Source organism: Entelurus aequoreus, linkage group LG09 (genome assembly GCF_033978785.1).
Source record: "Entelurus aequoreus isolate RoL-2023_Sb linkage group LG09, RoL_Eaeq_v1.1, whole genome shotgun sequence".
Taxonomy (NCBI): domain Eukaryota; kingdom Metazoa; phylum Chordata; class Actinopteri; order Syngnathiformes; family Syngnathidae; genus Entelurus; species Entelurus aequoreus.
This window is the reverse complement of record NC_084739.1, coordinates 39,598,844-39,617,291: the sequence shown is the minus strand read 5'-3', so window position 1 is coordinate 39,617,291 and position 18,448 is coordinate 39,598,844. Positions and strand designations below refer to the sequence as shown.

The window sequence follows — 18,448 nt, the reverse complement described above, 5'->3', positions numbered from 1 at the left end:
ATGAGAAAGAAAAAAATAAGTTATTTTTATTTACAAGGATATGAAATAAATTACATCAACAGAACCAACAGGAACGGAGGAGAGGAGCCGTGTACGTGATGATTTGATGAAGAATCTGAAACTACAAGTGGTAAAAAAAAAAAAAACATGGCATGGGCTTTTAAAAATATCTTAGAATATATAACCATTGAAATATGTCATGAAAAAAGAAAAAGTGTATTGGTCAGCTGTATACAGTATATAAAACACCTATGTCAAGTATTCAAATGTTAGAAGACAGGAACAAGGCAACTTTTACTGAAATCAGTCAGAAAGTATTTTTCTTATGTGGTGACTTCAATATTGACCTCCTGAATCTTGATAAACAAAATACCATAATGTATAGCATGAATTTATATCCATAAATTATAAGACCAAGCAGAATCACAGAAAAGACAGAGGTTATTGATATTTTTTCCTAATGATTTAGATAATAATACTACAAGAGGTTTGCTAATAACCGACATCAATCATCATCTACCAGTTTTCACTATCTATGATGGAAACTACAGGAAGAGCAACATGGATGACAAAAATGCATTTCAAAGGCTATGCACAGAGAAAAGTATGATGTTTAAATAATTATCTGGAAATGCAAAATTGGGACACTTGGAAAATGTGTACTGTGAAAATTATGTTGATAAAGCTTATGGTAATTTTTATGACAAACATTGTCCATGGAAACAACTTAGTAAGAAACAAAAGAACAATCAATCATGGATGACAAAGGGACTGACAATTGCTTGTAACAAAAAAAATACATTACATAGAACATTCATAACACAAAGATCTACAAAAGGTACAAAATATATAAAATAAACTAGCATAACTAGCATACTAAGAAAATGTAAAAAAGAAAATTAGAGGTGGCGACTAGTCCAGGGTGTACACCGCCTTCCGCCCGAATGCAGTTTAGATAGGCTCCAGCACCCGCCACGACCCCGAAAGGGACAATGGGTAGAAAATGGATGGATGGATGGATAGACACAAACAAAAACAACATGAGAGCAACATGGGGCATCCTAAATTGCATAATTAAAAATGGCATATAGAAGGAGTACCCTCAATACTTTTCAGACAGAAACGTGAAAAAAGACAATATGACCTAATTAGTTAAAAGCTCTAATAACTGCTTTGTACTCTCTTTGTACTGGGATCAAATTGTCCACTCGCTATATAAACAACATTTGAAAAGTAACAAAGAGCTTAAAGTTAGTACTATTTGCAAAAGACAACTGTGTGGAGTTTGTATGTTCTCCCCGTGACTGTGTGGGTTCCCTCCGGGTACTCCGGCTTCCTCCCACCTCCAAAGACATGCACCTGGGGATAGGTTGATTGGCAACACTAAATTGGCCCTATAGTGTGAATGTGAGTGTGAATGTTGTCTGTCTATCTGTGTTGGCCCTGTGATGAGGTGGCGACTTGTCCAGGGTGTACCCCGCCTTCCGCCCGAATGCAGCTGAGATAGGCTCCAGCACTCCCCGCGACCCCGAAAGGGACAAGCGGTAGAAAATGGATGGAACTGCATTTTGTTCAGGAGAGAACATACAGAAGCTACAAATAATAAAAGAAACGAACAAAATAAAGAGAGGGTTTTATTTGAAACAGACTATCCTTGAATCTCAGTAAAACTAAAATAATTCTATTTGGTAACAGCAGACACAAAAGTTTAACACAATACAAATAGAGTAGACATTGACAGAGTAAAAGAAACATAATATGTGGGTGTAATAATAGATCAAATTAACTGGAACTTTCATATGAAAATATACAATATAAGGTGGCAAGAAATACATTAATAATGAATAAAAAGCAAACAATGTACTCGACAAAAATTACTGCATATTCTCCATTGCTAGTGTTACCAGATCTCAATTATTGTGTAGAAATATGGGGAAATAACTACATAACTATACTACATTCACTAACCATGTTACAAAAAAGAGGTCAGTTAGAATTATACATAATGTTGGACATAGAGAACATTCTAACCCTTTATTAATTAAATCAGAAATATTGAAAATCAATGATTTAGTGCATTTGCAAACAGATACAAGTGTGTACAAAGCAAACTATAAAATTATACTCAAAATGTAGAACAATTCTCCTCAAGCAAAAAAGGAGAAATTTAACCTTAGCAAAAAAAATGTATTTAAAACATTTGTATGCATGTACAACATTTCAAATCTTGAATATATTAGTATGTGGAAGGAAATTATGGAATGGATCAGGCAATGATAATATGATCCAGTTTAAGAAACTGTTCAAAGTCAAAGTGTTTACAAAATACAAAGAAGAATACATCTGAGAAACATTTTAAACTATTGGAAAATGACATAATATTATTAATCTCATTATGTGAATTACAATTAATTGTAACTATTTGTTGTGTAGTAGAATTTCTGACCTTTGACCTATATTGCATGTCTAATGGGAATGTACGCTCATTTGATTTCTTTCCTATTCTGTGCCAGTGGGACAAAAGTGAATGTTAAGTCGTGCCAACCTGTCTACAGAATGTGTTGACTGTCTAAAGGATTCGAGTTGTTATGGAACAGATAGGGAAAAGATAAAAGACATTGACGCACTCGATAAGGAACGATGACGCACAAAAGACATATAAAAAATGGCAGAAGACCGGAACTCGAGAGTGATTTTGGCTTGTGTGTGTCTTGTTTGCTCCGGAGTGACATGTGGTCTGTCTGCACGGCCAACTCAATTCAACCTGCACTTCTGATAATGGGTAAATACATTTGTTGTACTAAACTACTTTTGTTGCCTGTTTAAGCTTCGGACAATCCACTACACAAATTGGCGTCACGAACAGGATGGTTTAGAAGCTACAGGTCGACAGCCGCTCTCGCTCTCTCAGTCAGGCAGACAGTGTGCTGCACGCGCGCATAACAAGGTAAGCGTTTTGCTTAAAGTGTAAACATTTTCTGCCTGGAGAGAGCCGGATCGATAAGACTAATTGCTGAATCTATTTTTGATAAAAGATAGGTTTAGTCAGGTTCTCCAAAAACAACCTGGACTGGGGTAAATTATGGTTGGATTGAGTTGTTTTATATGTGATCATTTGTCTGTGTGTTTGTTGAAAACTTGTGATTTCTTGTTTTTAACATAAGGGGATTGTTGATAGAATTTTGGTGGTTTGGAGTGTAGAAGCATAGACGATGTGAGACGAAAAATTTCTTTTAACCTCTTCATCCTCTGTCGTTGTTGGCAGAGGATGCTTTTTTCTGCAAGTACATTAGGTTAGCCGGAGTTGGACACAGCGAAATTTAAGGCAAGATTGGCTAACTGATGTGACATTTGACCCACACAAATTTATGACGTCTATGAAGGTCCTACGTATCTGTCTATGTGGAAACTGCAGCCGGGTAAAAAGCCTGATATAAGGTGATCGTTCAGTGACTCCGGTAAAGGAGATCAACTGAGCCAAGTTGTCACGAATTTGGAAATTTGCTGCAGTATAGATGGATAGAGTTAAGGGCTCCATATGGTAGAGCCTTGGTGAAACTATATGGACTGACCAGACACGATGTACTGTAGGATTGGGGGGTGATTCCTGGTGATTCTACAGCGCCTTAGGCTGTTATCCGTGTTGGTCAGGAAGGAAAACCAGGGGCTGCTCCGCTGGAACGGGTTAATCGCCGTTGTATGAGTAATGATGGGACCTGTGTTTGTTAATGAGACGGCCGATTCCACAAAAGCACGCGTGCATTAGTTGTTTATATTGGTCCGGACCAGGGGGGCGTGGGTTGTGGGATAAAAATGTGTGTTTTTTTTTATTTATATATATATATATCTGCATAATTTAATAACTTTTGTGTAGCACCTGGTTTCTTATCTGGTTTAATTCCCCCCTTCCTTTTCCTCCCCCCCTCTCGCAACCTCCCTTCACGCTTTTTCTCACAGCCCCGCTATCTGTAAAAGTTTGGAAATTGTCTAAAATGTGTGAGAAAGTAGACAAAGTTTATGTACAGAAAACATATGAGTGTATGATCTATCCATTTAATTATCTTATTCCGCTCTCTGAGGTTGGATCGCGGGGGCAGCAGCCTAAGCAGGGAAGTCCAGAATACCCTCCTTAAACTTGACTATTTGTCCATCTAAGAGTGAATGATAAATGTTGTTCTTATTATTAAGGTTCTGATATGATACAGCTGTGCTTCTGGATGAGAAAAATAGTTGTCTATTGCATTTACTTTTATCTGTGCTGGTAAATTCTCTGTGTGTGAGTGACTGTGTGACGCATATAAAAAAAAAAAAAAAAAAAAAGGAGTCTCAGCTGGAAGACATTTTGAGATAAGAGTGTGTGCGTGTGGCGAGGCTGTGTGAGTGTCAGCTGTACGAGGCGTGGGCCAAAGAGGTGTGACAATGTTAGGTTAGCATTGTGTTAGCATAGCATTGAGCTAGGTTAGCATTGTGTTAGCAAAAGTTTGCTTACTGAGGCAAAGTAAGGCTAAGTTAGCATGTAGCTTGGCATTACTAAGTGTGGTTGAACAGTTATTCTCGGTCTGTAGAGTGTGCTACTAGTAGGTGCTTGCTATAAGTCCAGTAAATAATAGATATATGGAAAATTACACATTTAAATATCAATAAATAAATACGGATTGTGGGACATTGAAACATTGTTTAATTCATCATTCATTTATATGTCTAGTATACTTTTTTTGGTACAGCCTTGTTGCTTATCTGATCCATCCAGTTTCTGTGTGGAAGTTGAGACAAACACACACGCACGAACATCATAGATTAGGACACATTGTAACTTTGAATTAATAGTTATACAACAAATAAATTAATAATATTGAATTTAAATTTGATAAAGATAATTTGATTATACATTGACATTTTAATTTTTTTTTAGGAATAAACACACAATAAAATAAAAGTTAAATTTATATTCTAATACATCTAAGGGCATCTGTGAAACATAGAGTATGAAGAAGTACAGATAAGAGCCACTCAGCGCCATTGTCAAAACAAAACGTAGAGAAGCGTTAAACAAATTCTAATCAGAAGGAAGACAGACTGTTTGAGTGGATCTCTTTCTTCACCAGGGCAGCCGAAAGCCCAACGAGGTGTCGGCAGGCCATCAGCCTGAGGCACCACCGAGCCATCTGTACGAGCTCTAATCGAACATGGACTCATACGAAATTCAGTTGTGTGTTCAAAATCAATTGATAATTAACAATATTGGTAACTACATTCATTGCAAATGCCGGGAAAAATATTTTTGCAAATGTCTTACAGTCATAAGTCTATATACATTCATCTATTTATGTTCATGATCAAAGTATTTGTTATTCCTTTACTAAATCAAAGGGTAGGCCACTAATTGTGTTCTGTGAGATGGTTTTACTGCAGGCTGGTAACAGCGATCGCTCTGAAGGAGGGTCATAGACGGAATTTTTGCCTCGTATAAAAACATTGAGGTTTTTGCCTCTATCTGCGGTGGAGATTTAAGTTAGTGGTCTATATCAGAAATTGTTTTGGTCCAGGGTCTTAAGACCCTGGAAGGCGGGTATGTAGTAGAATTTCTGACCTTTGACCTATATTGCATGTCTAATGGGAATGTACGCTCATTTGATTTCTTTCCTATTCTGTGCCAGTGGGACAAAAGTGAATGTTAAGTCGTGCCAACCTGTCTACAGAATGTGTTGACTGTCTAAAGGATTCGAGTTGTTATGGAACAGATAGGGAAAAGATAAAAGACATTGACGCACTCGATAAGGAACGATGACGCACAAAAGACATATAAAAAATGGCAGAAGACCGGAACTCGAGAGTGATTTTGGCTTGTGTGTGTCTTGTTTGCTCCGGAGTGACATGTGGTCTGTCTGCACGGCCAACTCAATTCAACCTGCACTTCTGATAATGGGTAAATACATTTGTTGTACTAAACTACTTTTGTTGCCTGTTTAAGCTTCGGACAATCCACTACAGTTGAGAACTTGTACAGATTGAGAACAGGAAGCGAATTGAATAAGTTATTAATTGCTAAGAAATAGAAAAGGGGTAGGAATAAATAGGATCTGATTCTTCCTACTCTTCTTTGGACATGTTGTAATGAGAAACTGGAAATATGTGATGTATCATATTGTAACTGTATGCGTGTTTGAAATACATTTAAACCATAACCATAACTTTATGTATAGCTTGTGATTAATTGTGATTTCAGGACCAATATGTACAGTATATTTAGTCTCCATGGGCCCTATTCTTCGTTTGCGCATTAGTGGGTTTTTATGTGCTTGAAGAAACAATCATTCTTCTTATTTGTATTCTCCTATCTAGCCTGTGTACACGCCCACTCCGCATAAATCAGGCAAAATTGTGGTAATCGCGAAAAAAGGGCTCATTCCTAACAAGATGGACTTTGCCATGGTGCCTTTTTTTGTTAGGTTTGTGAAAATTTTTAATCATAGAGTTTTAATAACAATTGTGAATGTCTTTGAAATCATTCACAATCCTTATGTAAGACAAAATGTGATCAAAATGCTTACAATGGTGGAAATGAGAGTCACTCTATTCTGCCTTTTAAAACACTTAAAAAGCATCCAAACACCTCCATTAGGGTTTTATATACGTGATGTAAGTAAATATGTAATGTAGTAACAGGCACATTCATAATCACATTTAATATTTTCGTATTTTGATCATTTTAAGCATACGCGGCGCATTGTTTTAAAAAACGCACCACAACGTTCACTTTTTTTCCCCCACAACATCACTGATTCTACTCACTGCAGACTTAAGGAGAGCCAACGAACATAATCAAACTTAACTCACTGTACAACGTCTGCTGTCATTAGGAGGCCGACTGATAGAATCTTCTTAAATTCCCGTTTTAGATGAAAAATTACTCACGCCATTTTCGGTTATAAATTGGCTGTCGAAGTGTACCAACTTGTAGGATTACATCCTCGTCCTACTATCCAGGTGAGCGCCATGATTTATGATCCACAATAAACTTACAAGAGCAAAGGAAGCTCCACATTTACAGCGTCAAAGTCACGCCAACCTCACTCTCTCGGCTATCGTCTGCTCCAACGTTTCAGCCTTCCTTCGTGCTCGTTTATATAAGCAGTAGTTGTAGTTCATCCTCTGTATATTCATGTTCAAAAATATAAGGATGTGAATCCTCATTTGTCCTAAAATAGACATCCTTGTTGTCTGTTACCAAGACTGCCATGATTAGAACACACTCAAGTTTGTTACCGAAAGTAGGAACAAACATTTGTTTTTGCGGTAGTAGGAAGTGTGCTGCTATGGAAACGGAAATAAATGTGTCAAGGAAATTGGTTCCGGCCATGCTTAAAGTGACCAAAATAAGCTAAATATTGTATATATTATATATTGTTATGAACGTGTCTGTTACTACATTATATATATATATATATATATATATATATATATATATATATATATATATATATATATATATATATATATATATATATATATATATATATTTATATATATATATATATATATACTTGTAGTGTGTATATAAAATGTTTGTGGAGGGTTTTGAAGTTGTTTTAGAGGGCTTTGGAGGCTACTCGCATTCATCATCAGCGGTCACTCGAACGAGTATGACGATCCTCCTGGTAGGGGTGTATCCCTTTATGGAAGATGCCTGTGCGTGACTTTGTTTAACGTGGGGAGACTGGTGCACAGACAGTCACCACACGATCCTTGACAGAATCGGGTCAGTGTCCAGTGGCATGGAGTCCCAAGATGACTGGGGACCTTTTTCTGCTGCAGCCTTCTTCCGCCTTCGCAGCCGTTGTGGTAGTTCTTACATCTACCGTCTTCCGCCTGCTCCGGTCACATCTTCCAAGCATTTTTTATCGTCTTTAAAATCCCCCAAAAAAGGACGTATGTGTTGTTGTCTTTCGTAATGATTGTGAACGATAGGCAAAATTCCTAAAAAAAAAAAGTGCAGATCCCCTTTAAAACATATGTCTACTCAATGGCTTTTAAAACCAGCATTAGAATTGTGTGATCTTTGTCCATTTTTTTTTCCCATTTATGTATTTATTCTTTTTTAGTTAAAGGTTTCCTACACTAAACTGTCCTTAGTTTTAACATCTGTTTAAATGTGTGTTTTAACTAACTACTGTGCAGCACTTTGTCAACCATTCATTGTTTTTTTTTTAATTTGCTTATAAATAAAGTGGATTGGATTGGATGATATTCAAAATTCCAACAAAAGTTTAATTCCCCCTGAGTCAACGAGAGAATACGCGGAAGGCCGGATTTGACAGGGAGTGTCCACGTTTAAGACTTGCTCAATACGAAACACACATTTTGGTTGAAGCGGTGCAGAATCTTCATAGTTGCACACTTTCTTTCACTTAAGGGGATATTAGGGCCCTAGAGTAAAAGTGTGTGTTCTTCCTCGAAACCAACTGTGCTGCCACTCGCGTTGATGCTGTTTTGATGAGTTGCACGTTTCTATTTTGATGATTTTGCCTGCCTTTATTATTTATGCCTTTATTTTAAATGTACATTGTGTTTTGACAGGGGTTTTTATAATGATGTGTATTTTACAGTTTTTTCAATTGGATTACTTTGTTCACCGTATAATCGATTTATTGTTTTAGGTAGAACATTTTAAGATATGTCTAGGGACAACATATGAAAAATAGCCGTTTGGCTAAATTTGGTACATTTACTGCAATGTCCCTGTGATTAAACCAATAAATAAAAAATGTGAACTGTCAAGCCAGATTCCAAGGTATTTGTAACAAGTGACAAATTGCAGAGCAAAACCATTCAGAGAGAGAGACTATTTCTCAGATGATCGATTTGTAAGATATTTTGGTTTAGTCTTGTAAATGTTCAGTGCTAACTGTAGACTACAGAGTGTAGTCTGAATGTTAGTAAAATGTGTCTGCATCTCAGACAAGGCAGTGTGGAGTGAGGATCTAAAAATAATAGTGTCATCAGCATACAAATATGTAAGATAGTATTCAATAGTGGATTATATTGTTGATGTATTGAAGAGCATTGGACCTAGTATAAAACCTTGCAGAACACCTTTGCAAAGTGGCAATGGGCCTGAAAAATGGCCCTCCACCCTCACTGAATGTGTGTGCCCAGGACAGGTGCTGCTAAACCAAGTGATACAGCTCTCAGAAAGACCAACATTCCGTAATCGTTTGAGTAGTATGGCGGGAATGACATAATCAAAAGCTTTTGCTGGATCCACAAAAACAGCAGGATAATACTCTGTTGTCTGTGGCACATACAATATAATTTACCGCATAAACTTAAACCATAACCACCATAACGTTTAGCATGTTCTGATCTAAAACCAGACTGCAGAGGCTTAAAGAGATTAAGGGTCTCTAAATGTTATTTCAGCTTGTGTTTTTTTTTTTTTTTTTTAAACATTTTAGAAATTGAGATTGGCCTGAACAGTTCAAATCTCTGTTGTCACCTCCCTATAAAGAGTGAGATGACTGCAGCAGATTTCCAATCCTTGGGGAACACACCAGTTTGCAAGGAAAAGTTGCACACATCACAGATGGGGGCTGCAAAATAATTCAAGAAGAGTGGGTGTAGATCCTCCGGGCCTGGGGTTTTATAAGTGTCCAAGTTGAGAAGTTCCAACAGTATACCAGAGACTTGTACGCACTGAATGTTGTAACAGAGTGTTTTAAAACATGGATCTTGAGATGACTGGAGAATCAGTAGGAAGAAGCATAGTATTTCATATGCACATCTGGCTTTGATCAAATGTTTGTTGACCCATTGAATTATCTTGGACTTGTTTGTGACAACAATCCGATTCAACTACAGAAGGAAGGTATGTTTTTAAGTCACTTGATGGTTTTCCTAAACAGTTTAGGATTTGTACTGTTGATGAGCAGCTCTGTCTTATAGACTGAGTGCATTTATTTCTGGATGTCCTGTTTCGCTACCCTTTCATGTATTTCTTGTAAGGGGTTCTAGAGTCTTGCTACAGTTGATGTTTCTGATAAATAAGTACTTACAAATCAGGACTGAACCACGGAATAAGGTGATTTTAACTTACTTTCTTAGGAGGATGTTTGTTGAGAACAACAGTGAATTTAATTTTAAAGTCAGACCAGGCGTCCTCAATGTCAGGCATGAGGCTTATTATGCACCATTCTGCTCGTGTTTGACCATATAAGAAAGCCTGCTCGTTAAAATGTTTCAGGTGGCATTTAGAGACAATCCATGGCAGTTTTCTGGTTATAACATATTTTCAAACTACGCTAAGGTGGTCACTGAGGTTTTGGTCTGCTAGGTCTAATGGTAAATATGGTGTCAATAAATGTGTTAGAGTTCATTACCATGGTAGGAGCCACAATCCGAGACAGGTTTAGACAAAAATAAAGGTTAAAAATACTATGACAATGAAATTATCATATCAATCAACTGTGCTTAGTGAACACATGCATTTAGCAGATGCACAAAGGCTAGTTTAGCTTTGAACAAATATAGTACAGTATATATTGTACATATTTATATGCTTATGTGCACCTTCTTAAATTTTACATTTTTAAAATATCCCAATATTGTATTTTATTCTCTATACTGTATATTATTTGCAGTCTTGCATTGTTATTGTTATATTATATACTATATTGTAATCAAACCGCATAGAGTAGAATAACATTAGTTTTGATGATCTGTGTGTCTTGGACATGTGGTGACTTGACAATAAAACATTTAAATCTTAAATTTTGAACTAAATTGAAGAAAGCCTATGTACAAAATGCTGTTTACAACATTGCATGTGTACACAATTGATTTGGTCTGCAAAATGGAGAAGTACAAAATGATTATTGTAAATACCTGTGACTGTAGATCTTCGCTATGTATGGGGCTAATGCTCCCAGACCATACTGTACTGCAACTAATGGACACACCCATAAAAAAAAAAAACCTAAAAAGGCTTATTTTAGATTCGCTAAAGTCTAAACCAGGGATGCCAAACATAGCCCGCGAACAGGTTCAATCTGGTCCGCGAGATGAGTTTGCTAAGTGTAAAACTGAGCTTCATTTTTAAATAAAGAAACTGCTGTTGTAAATATGTCCACTGGATGTCGCAATAGAAATTCTGTTAAGCAAGCAAATCATTTAGCAAGTATACCAAGCAAGAGGTACATGGTAAAGCGGTGCTATGACTCCTCCCCCTCGACCCAACGTAAATAAAACAAACAGGACTAAAATAAACAATTGGTAACCACACTTAAAATGCTGCATGAGACACTGCAAATGTATATGGTTCTGTGAAAATGATAGTCTTCTGTGCAAATTTAAAGAAAGTGAACAGTGAAAATGACAAAAGAGGTAGTTGATACATCCAAGAGTTTTTATTTATGCTTTATTTAGTTTTTTGTTAAATCCCAGATAGGCTGTGACTTAAAGTTTAATTGCTTTGTAGATACACTGAGAAGAAGTCTAAGTTCATTGTCTTCTTCATGTTGCTTTTGAAACTGCACCAATATGTTCTTCTGAATTTTCAACTAACTTGTAATGTTTTGTCAAGAGGATTATTTGTGATATGTACATTTTAAAAATGTACTTGTTCTATTTTGGGCCGAAGTAAAACAACAACAACAATCCGAAGTTGCCGTAGTTGTATTTTTAAGTTATAATGCTATGATTTTAACCGTCCGGCCCACGTGGGAATAGATTTTTCTTGATGCAGCCCCTGAGCTAAAATTAGTTTGAGACACCTGGTCTAAACCCTACGCTGCTCTCAAGTATTTAACACATTTTAAATCATCCTTTAAAATGTATAGCTCCTCACCGCTAATTAATGATAATACAAGTGATGAAATTTGCTGTGCCGTATGATGATGACAGTGATTATGAAGATGCCACAAGCATTGACAGCCAATCAGCAAGAGTACATTTTGGGATAATTTTCAGTCTTTCTATTTTTAATCTTTTATGAATTGTGCTGGTTATCATTAAGAACTTACGAGTAATGTCTATCATCCTGTGACTCGGCTGTCTGAGGATCCCCAAACTGTCCTGCATTAAAATAGTTTTTAATTAAACTGGTACTGGTACCTTGTTGTGCGACGCTGAGACGTTCAAATAATACAGTATAGCGTCGCTAATTGCTTTCTGGCAACTAGTGCACTATTCGGTAGTTGTCAAGTAGCACCCGAATCACTAGCTGCTAACTAGTGCGCTAATCGCCAGCTGCCAACAAGAGCGATAATCGCTAGCTATCTTAAATGCTAACATAAATATAGTATTATGTAATTATTTATTCATGTTTTTATTAGTACAGTGACTAGTGTGGTCATCATGGCACTGCCATTGGTCAATAGTGTAGTGAATCAAGGCTAATGTATTTAAAAACTTTTAAATCTGTGGAAAAAATTGCAGGGGAATTAATGTAAAAAATATATTACAAATAAAGTCCAATCAAGCAAACATTTCACAAGCCCCTAAAGTACCTCTGCTTTTAAGCAATGACCAAATATTTCTGTTGACTTTGAAGTTTGAAATGGCACAAAGAGATTTTAAATGCATATTAACTTAGCTAATTTACTTTTTAATTGGCTGCGCCATTGGGCTGCGACCTGTTATTTGCTGTTGCTGGTGGTAGCTGGACATTGTGGTGCTTTCAATGACCAACTGGAATTCTAAAACTCATGCAGAGGAAGTAGCGTTAAACAGATGTATTGTAGTAAAAATAAAATCCTCAACCCCAGCGGTTAAAAAGATGTTTTGGAGGGGGCGTGGTCAAATTAGTACTCAAAGTACTTAGCAATAAAATATTCTGTTTAGGACTCGCCTTTGAATTTGGATTTTTTTGTTTTTGATGAAGACTCACCTTGATGTCGGTATTTCCGGAGGCAATGAAGGCCACAGCTGTGTTTGCTGGGCTCTTGCAAAGGGAAGAAGCGTCACTGACTGATTACAACAATGAGCGCAGTGAACGAGCATGTTCGCCGACTTTAAACTGGAGTTTACTTCGGCGAAACAAGCCACTACATTCATTCTACATGTGCTCACTCAGTGAGTATTCTCTTTTCAAACGTTCTTTATTTCATACTGTGTCACGAATGAATGAGCGACCGGTGCACTCGTCAGAAAACCAGCAGCTGCTGCTAACTACGTGAACATTTCACAGCTATTGCCTGCCTGGTGGTGGAACGCTTTTTAAATGATTTGCTGGTCCACAGGCAGAGGCGTCCTTTCAGCACAAAGTGTGTTTTTAACTCCTAATGACTGTAAGCAAATGTTTCGCCTGGTTTTACAGAAATTTCCAACTCCCCTCTTTTAAATGGAGCTAGAGGACCAATGGTGGAAAGGACAACTGGCTGCAGATATTTACCAGGCGCTGAGATTCAAAGTGAGTACGTGAGTGTGGATCATACTCTTTAGTTTACGATCGCGAGTTTGTTCAAAAGATGCTCCAATTAATGTAAATACCATTAGTGACACTTCTGAGGATTTGTAATGCAACAACATCCCTAGGTTTTTAATACTAAATCAAGTTTACCTACTTTTAGCTGATAAGATTGACGGCCAAGTGTTGTGTTCGACAGATGTATGATTAAATATGGCACTCTGTTATTTTCTAAAACAGGGGTCGATCGACCAGTAGATCTCTGGGACTTTACCAGTTGACCCCTAAAATATTAGGACAGATAAATGCATTATTACATCAGGTTGGTGACCACGGTTTTAAATTGAAATCTTCCTCCAGGAGCCTGCATGCATACATTTTCACATGGTATCATTTTACTTAGACTTACACTTAGACAAACTTTATTGATCCACAAGGGAAATTGTTCCACACAGTAGCTCAGTTTCAAAGGATGGAAAGGGTACGGATGAAAAGGATAATGCAGGTGTTAAGTAGACTAAAAATGTACCATAGTAGCAATATGAAATATAACATATATGTAATATTTACATATTATATATACAGTAAATAACAGTGGTGGGCCGTCAGGGCCAGCAAGGCCTTCCTTCTCTGCTGGCTTAACATAACTAGAAATCATGATCATAATTAAAGATACAATTATTTTGGTATTTACTTTCCCTAAATACCTACAATTATTCATATTCACTTCATGTCATATTATGCTCCTTCCAGTGCTGTTGTGTTTAGTTTTAGTTTGTATCCAATCATAGGCTGACCATATTCTGAAATCCCAAAAAGAGGACACATAAATGCGTGCCAAGGCCCGGGACTAGGTGAAAATTTGCCAATGATACTTGAACTTGCTTTATAAATAATATATTTATTTAAATAAAGCATTTTTTCTCCTCTGTTGACAGCAGTGTTGCCGCTAGGAATTTTCAAAATGGGGTCACAGGGACCCCATCAAGTCATTAAAATGGGGTCCCACAGTACATTTTTGGGGTCCCACTTTTTTGTAAGCGTTTTTGAAAACAAATGACAAATGTATGCATTATCCTGTTATATCTCACATTCTATAGTATTTTGGAAAAAGGTTGTCATAAAAGTTACTTATTTCTTAAAAAAAAAAAATACAAAAGAAAACAAATGTGTAAGCATATGTAAATGTATTCAGTTATAAACATTCATTCAGTTTCTTCTTTCCTTCATGGATCTGAACTTTACCGTTGCTGGTAGTTTTTTCTATGTTTTTATTTAATAAGTTGTAAGTTTATTTATTTCAGTATAAACATTGAAGTCGGACATCATTGAAGGCCTAGGTGGGAAACGCACGGCCCACCACTGGTATATAAAATATACTGATATATTATATTATATGTTTATATAATATATACAATATATAACACATTCCAATTACCATGTACACTATTACAGTATAATATTACAGTACATTGGAAACCCTCACTTCCTGACACCTTAAAGAGGAACTGCACATTTTTTGGATTTTTGCCTATCGTAGGTTGATTGGCAACACTAAATTGGCACTAGTGTGTGAATGTTGTCTGTCTCTCTGTGTTGGCTCTGTGATGAGGTGGCGACTTGTCCCGGGTGTACCCCGCCTTCCACCTAAATGCAACTGAGATAGGCTCCAGCACCCCCCGCGACCCCGAAAGGGACAAGCGGTAGAAAATGGATGGATGGTTCACAGTCATTATGAAATACATGACAAATGTTTTTTTTAATGTATTCTTAATATTAAGTACATTTGATCAAATGTCTGCTTATGGGAGCTGTTCAATTCTGCCTATAGAGCTCCTAAAACATCCAAACACCCCCATAAAGTTAAAGTACCAATGATTGTAACACACACTCTAGGTATGGTAAAATGTGTCCTCTGCATTTGACCCATCCCCTTGTTCACCCCCTGGGAGGTGAGGGGAGCAGTGAGCAGCAGCAGCGGTGGCCGCGCCCGGGAATCATTTCGGTGATTTAAGCCCCAATTCCAACCCTTGATGCTGAGTGCCAAGCAGGGAGGTAATGGCTCCCATTTTTATAGTCTTTGGTATGACTGGGCCGGGGGGTTTGAACTCACAACCTACTGATCTCAGGGCGGACACTCTAACCACTAGGCCACTGAGCAGGTTTTATGTAAATGATGTAAGTATATATGTAATGCAGTAACAGACACATTTATAATAACACTTAATATTTATGCATTCTGATCATTTCAATCATACATGGCGCAAAAATGTATCTTGATGTTTGCTGTTTTTTTGTCTTCATCACTAATTTCTGCTCACTACAGACTTTGAGAGCCAACAAACATAATAAAACATCGCTTACGGTGCAAGGTCGGCTGTCATTAGGATGCCAGATGCCAAAGATTTTCATATATTCCCATTTAGATGAAACATGTCTCATAATCCTCATAATCCTCGCGAAGAAACAGGGCGGGGGTGGCGGGGGAAATAGGCGCTTTCGTGTCGTCCTCGCCAGTTACAGGTCCTGAAATGGCTGTCAAAGTGTACCAATTTGTCGGATTATATTCTCAGCCATCTACTGTTCAGGTGAGAGGCATGATTTATGATCTACAATAAATTTACAGGTAACAAGGAAGCGAGGAAGCAGCTGATCAGTCAATGATGTAAACCTACATAGGCACACCCAGAAGTGATCATGGCGCCGCTCTAAATAGTCTGCGTTAGCGCTTATATTAACACTATCACTAATAGTACTATCTATACTAGATCCTACAAGTTTGTCAAAGTATCGGCCCATTTCCAAATTACCTTTAGTGTCAAAAATTCTGGAGAAATGTGTTTTGGTGCAACTGCAGCCTTTTTTAGATGAAAATAGCACTTTAGATCCATTTCAGTCTGGATACAAAGCTTTGCACAGTACTGAATCTGCACTTTTAAAGGTTTTTAATGACTTGCTTTTAATGTCTGATTCTGGTAGCTCTGCCATTTTAGTGCTTTTAGATCTTACAGCTGCCTTTGACACAGTTGACCACACAATTCTTTTAGATCGCCTGAGAGACTGTGTGGGTGTCAGGGGGACTGCATTAGAGTGGTTCAGATCCTACCTGTCAGAGAGGTCCTTCTCGGTCAGGCTGGGGGACGCCACCTCTTCTTCTGATCCGCTTTACTGTGGTGTCCCCCAGGGATCTATTCTAGGCCCCATCCTGTTTTCACTATACATTCTCCCTCTTGGAGAGATTTTTAAGAGACATGGAGTGTTCTATCACTTTTATGCAGATGACTGCCAAATTTATATGCCAATTTCAAAAGGCCACGGCCTCTTGACACCCCTTCTCAACTGTCTATGCGATGTCAAGGCTTGGTTATCCCAGAATTTTTTAATAATGAATGAGGGAAAAACAGAAATTTCAGTTTTTGGTCCGGCCCTCACTGACTTGGGACCATTGCAAAATTAGGTGCGTCCCAAAATCACCAGCCTTGGCGTCACTATAGACAGCGATTTTAAATTTGACAAACTAGTCAATGGCGTTTTAAAATCGTGTTTTTATCATCTTCGTCTTTTAGTAAAGGTAAAACCATTTTTATCTTTTAACCTTTTTGAACAAGTCGTGCATGCTTTTATTTCAAGTCGCCTGGACTACTGCAATGCACTTCATGCTGGCATTAGCCAAAAAGCTCTCTCCAGGTTGCAGTTAGTCCAGAACGCGGCAGCACGACTTTTAACAGGGGCCAGGAAACACGAGCATATAACCCCAATTCTTCAGAGTTTGCACTGGCTCCCTGTTCATTTTAGAATTGATTTTAAAACCTTGCTGTTTGTTTTTAAAGCTTTACATGGACTGGCACCTCAGTATATCTCGGACCTCATCCAAATTTACACTCCTGCGCGCGCTCTGAGGTCCGAGAGCCAGCTCCAGCTCGTGGTGCCCAGGACGAGACTTAAAACCAGGGGAGAAAGGGCCTTCTCTGTGGTCGGCCCTAAGCTCTGGAACACTCTGCCCCTCCACGTTCAAACTGCTTCCACAGTGGAGTGTTTTAAGTCTCGTCTTAAGACCCACTTTTATTCTTTGGCTTTTAAAACTACGTGAGTTGTGTGGTCTTCTGTCCTCTGTTGTCCTCTTTGTTTTTTTTATAAATTTTGATTTCTATTTTACTGTTTTAATTGGTTTTACCCTTTGAAATCGTTTTAATCATATTTATTTTTTATATTGGTTTTTATATTGGTTTTCTATTCATTTATTTTTGTTTTTATTCAGTCATTGGTGGAACATAATATTGTTTTTAATACTGTTTTTAATATTGTTTTTAACATGGCTGTGCAGCACTTTGGAAACATTCTTGTTGTGTAAATGTGCTATATAAATAAAGTAGATTGGATTGAATACTTGGTTAATATACAAGTCAAATGTAAATTGAGTATTGTTGGCACTTTTTGAATGGTTATCTGATTTTATGGGTGGAATAATGGAGCTTCTTCTGGCACCGCTGTAAGCAGACTTTTATTTACTCTACGTTTATTTAATATTTAGAATGCATTAAAAATAAATCCATCCATCATGATGATTGTGAACGATAGGCAAAATTCCAAAAAAGGCTGGACTGGACTCTGAGGTAACAGCTCTGGGTTTTAGCTCGATGTCATGCGCTCTTGCACTGCCATTCGGACGACCAGCCCGGATGTACAGGTCGAGCCCTAGGTGGAACGAAAGTAGGGGCTGGATCATGTGGGATACATAAATATGGAAAGTATGACAGGAAGAGATTTAACTTTACTTTCAGTTGTGACATGGTGAGAGTTTCAAGCCAGGTGAGATGCCTTAGTATTTTATTTTCTTTACTTTAAATGCATATGCTCTAATCCAGGGGTCTCCAACCAAGTTACTTTTACAAAATAAAAATGTTCAAAAGCTACTCATTATTGTAACATTTATTTTCATAGCTTATTTCAACCCAAACAAGCATTAACCGCATTAACAAAATGTTGGTATCGACAACTCACATTTTGTAATACAAATGTTTGTTCATCTACATTCTATATTTTAGT

General features: G+C 37.4%; 2 protein-coding genes across 3 annotated transcripts in view; one reads left to right on the top strand and one right to left on the bottom strand.

Moving 5' to 3' along the window:
* The window catches only part of LOC133657432 (zinc finger protein 518A), a 48,516-nt gene extending 35,440 nt beyond the window's left edge, over positions 1 to 13,076 (bottom strand). The window contains exon 1 of the mRNA XM_062058753.1: positions 12,884 to 13,076. The gene's annotated coding sequence lies outside the window, so the exon portion shown is untranslated. The remainder of the gene's footprint in view (positions 1 to 12,883) is intronic.
* ccnj (cyclin J) overlaps positions 12,881 to 18,448 on the top strand; it is a 15,430-nt gene continuing 9,862 nt past the window's right edge. Inside the window, exons 1-2 of one of the 2 annotated variants that reach the window (XM_062058760.1) lie at positions 12,881 to 13,068; positions 13,313 to 13,413. In XM_062058760.1, coding sequence (XP_061914744.1) covers positions 12,888 to 13,068; positions 13,313 to 13,413 — 282 coding nt within the window. In that variant the 5' untranslated portion in view covers positions 12,881 to 12,887. The remainder of the gene's footprint in view (positions 13,069 to 13,312; positions 13,414 to 18,448) is intronic. The other variant, XM_062058761.1, reaches the window with a different exon arrangement.